The sequence below is a fragment of the Haliaeetus leucocephalus genome, unplaced genomic scaffold (genome assembly GCF_000737465.1).
Source record: "Haliaeetus leucocephalus isolate CR32 unplaced genomic scaffold, Haliaeetus_leucocephalus-4.0 Scaffold165, whole genome shotgun sequence".
Classification (NCBI taxonomy): domain Eukaryota; kingdom Metazoa; phylum Chordata; class Aves; order Accipitriformes; family Accipitridae; genus Haliaeetus; species Haliaeetus leucocephalus.
Window position 1 is genome coordinate 236,946 of NW_010972601.1, and position 3,019 is coordinate 239,964.

Here is a 3,019-nt window from a genome sequence, read left to right on the forward strand (position 1 = left end):
TACTGGGGCTAGCTGGGCTTACTGGGGCTGGGGGTTACTGGGGACAGCAGGACTTACTGGGTCTAGCATCACTGCTGGGGTTATCAGAGCTACCAGGGCCAGCAAGGTGCTGCGACATGCTGAGGCTACTGGGGCTGCCTGGGCATACTGGGATACTGCTGGGGCTGCCTGGGCACGCTGGGACTGGTGTGGGGTGAGTGGCTCTGGCCCCAGGGTCCCGCTCGTCCCCGGAAGGTGGTTGGGGCTGAGGCAGCCCACTGCCCAGTTCAGGGGGCTGTGGTCCCTGTCCCCACAATCCCGTCCCAGCAGGCGGGGTGCCGGGGGGGGTTGTTTACAGGAAATCTTTGGCTCTGGCCATGTCTCCGGCACCGGATTGCCGGGACCTCCCGGTTCCGCTCGGGTCGGCGAGGCGACGGGCAGAAGCTGCCTCATTTCCCCTTCCCTCCCGGCCAAGCCCAGGAAGCCCCCGGCGCCTTGGCACCACCCTGCCGTGTCGTGTCCCCCCCCCACCAGATCCCCCCCGCCCCCAACCTGGCTCCCACCACCCTCCTGTTGGCATCAGGGGACCTGCGAGCCCCCACCCTATCCCTCTTGCCGGGAAAACGCATCCCTGGGGGTCCCCCATGCCCAAGCAGGGTGGGGCACGAAGCCAAGAGGCTGGTTTTGGGAAGCGGGGTGGGATTCGGAACCAACCCCGACGTGGGCTTTGCCCCAGGTACGCGCATGCCCCGGCAGCAGAGCCCGGGCCCGCTCGGTGCACGCGTGTCGGCCCAGCAGCGGGTGGGCCGGGTCGTGCCAGGCCATGCGAGCTCTCGCACGCCGATGCCCGCCAGCTCCTGCCCGGCTCCCCGGGAGGGCATTCCCCCACGTCCTCCCTTTGCCAGGCGGGAAGCAAAACGGGCCAGGACCCGTCCCCAATCCCCATCCCCATCCCCGCGGGCGCCCGCCGCAGCTGGGGCTGGTGCGCCGCTGCTGCATCCTCACCCCGAGACGGCACGGCCGCATCCCGACGCAGCACCCGTGCCATCCCCGTGTGCCTGAGGAGCATCCCCCCGCCCCGGGAGCTGGATGCCCACGCAGGGTGGACGACACCAGGGGCTGTCACCCTGGGTAGGGAGGCCGGAGATGCCACCGTCCCCCGGGACCCCGCTTTGGCATCGCGGGGCGGCAGCAGAAGCGTGGAGACAGCCCCGGCGGGCTCGGCGCTTTCGTGGCCCTGGCACGGAGCCCGCCTGGGACGCTGCCCGGCCGGAAAGCCTTGTGCCCCCCTGCTGTGCACCCCCCCTCCCCAAACACCCCTTCCCCCGGCGTCTCCCAGACAATTGTCCCCCCGCGGCGCCCACTCGTCCCCGCCGCCACCGCCTCCCTGCTTGGAGGGGCTGTGCGACGCCGCGGCGGTCCCAAAAAGCTTGGGTTTTGACCCAAATCGCACAGCCTCAGAGTTTGAAGCCACCGAGGGTACAGCGAGTCCTGCTTGCTGTGGGGACGGGGACGCGGCGTTGTGGCACTAGTGTGTGTCCCCCCCGCAGGGGGAAACTGAGGCTGGGGGGGTGGTGGTGGGGGGTGGCATGACCGGGGCAGGCAGGGTGGGCAGAGCCTGGCATGAGGAGCCGGCGTGGGGCAGGCAGGCGCCCGAAGAAAGGAGCCTTTGTGTGGGGTGGGCCGGGGGCGCAAGGGGGGGCTCTGGGCCCCGCTCCAGGCCTGTCGGCGCCAGCGCCGGGCCGGGCCGGGAATGCAGCAGGAATGCGGGGCCTCAGTTCCGCCCCCCCAACCCCAGAGTGCCAGGGCAGCCCCCGCATGGGAGCATCCTCCATGGGCACCCCGAAAGCTGAGGGTGGGCATCTCCCAGGGCGATTTAGGGGGCAGGACCCCCTAGGATGGGATGGGGACACGACATAGCTCGGGTGGCACCGCCACCTCTGCCAGCCACACAGTGTCCCCCAGGGAAGGGCTGATGGCACCGGCGGTTTCCCTTCCAGCAACTGGTGCTCCTACACGGTGACACGGACGGTGTCGTGCCACGTCCAGAATGGCACCTTCCTCCAGAGGGTCTTCCAGGGCTGCCGCTGGCCCCTGGCCTGCAGCGGGGGCAGGTGAGCAGTGCCACCGGGGTCCCTCGGGAGCAGGGACCCGGCATCCCGCCCCAGCACCCTGGGGTGCTCCGTCACCCTGGGGTTTCGGACCCGGGATGGGTCTGAAAGCGCTGCCCTGCTCTGTGCCAGCAGCTACCGCACCGTCGTCCGGCCCATCTACAGGGTGACCTACAAGACGCTCACGGCGCTGGAGTGGAGGTGCTGCCCCGGGCACACCGGGGCCAACTGCGAGGAAGGTGAGAACCACCACCGGCCATGGGAAGGGGGTCTCATCCTGCCCTGGCACTGGGCTTCTGGTCCTCTCCGTAGCCGGGGTGGGGTGGTGTCACCCAGGGGCTGTGCCTGGGCTGTGGCCCCCCGGCCATCAGCATCGCTGCTGGGGATGGGCAGGGTGAGGTGGGGTGGGGAGGGCTGGATGGAGAGGTGGACCCACGTGTGGGTGGGAGGGATGGCTGTTCCTCTCTGTGGGTGGATGGAGGGACGGATAGAGGGATAGAGGGACAGATAGAGGAATGTTCCTCTGTGGGTGGGTGGGTGGATGGATGGAGGGATGGATGTTCCTCTGTGTGGGTGGATGGAGGGATGGATGGAGGGACAGAGGGATGGATGTTCCTCCATGGATGGATAGAGGGATGGATGGATGTTCTTCCATGTGGGCGAATGGGTGGATGGATGGATGTTCCCATGGTTGAGTGGGTGGATGAGTGGATGGATGTTCCCGTGGGTGGGTGGACGGATGGACATTCCTGTGGGTAGATGACTGGCTGGCTGTGTCCATGGATGGATGAATGGATAAGTGAGTAGATGGTTGGCTGGATGTTCCGGTGTCGCTACGTGGATGGATGTCCCTGCATGCGCATGGACGGGTTGGTGGCTGAGTGGGTGGGCGGATAGATGGAAAGAGATTCCTACTGGTGGGCGGGGGG

The 3,019-nt window shown here is 67.9% G+C and overlaps 1 protein-coding gene across 1 annotated transcript in view; it reads left to right on the forward strand.

Annotated features, from left to right (window-relative positions):
• The window catches only part of EMID1 (EMI domain containing 1), an 8,338-nt gene that overhangs the window by 1,482 nt on the left and 3,837 nt on the right, over positions 1–3,019 (forward strand). Inside the window, exons 2-3 of the mRNA XM_010563372.1 lie at positions 1,980–2,093; positions 2,226–2,329. Of these exons, the coding sequence (XP_010561674.1) occupies positions 1,980–2,093; positions 2,226–2,329 (218 nt within the window). The remainder of the gene's footprint in view (positions 1–1,979; positions 2,094–2,225; positions 2,330–3,019) is intronic.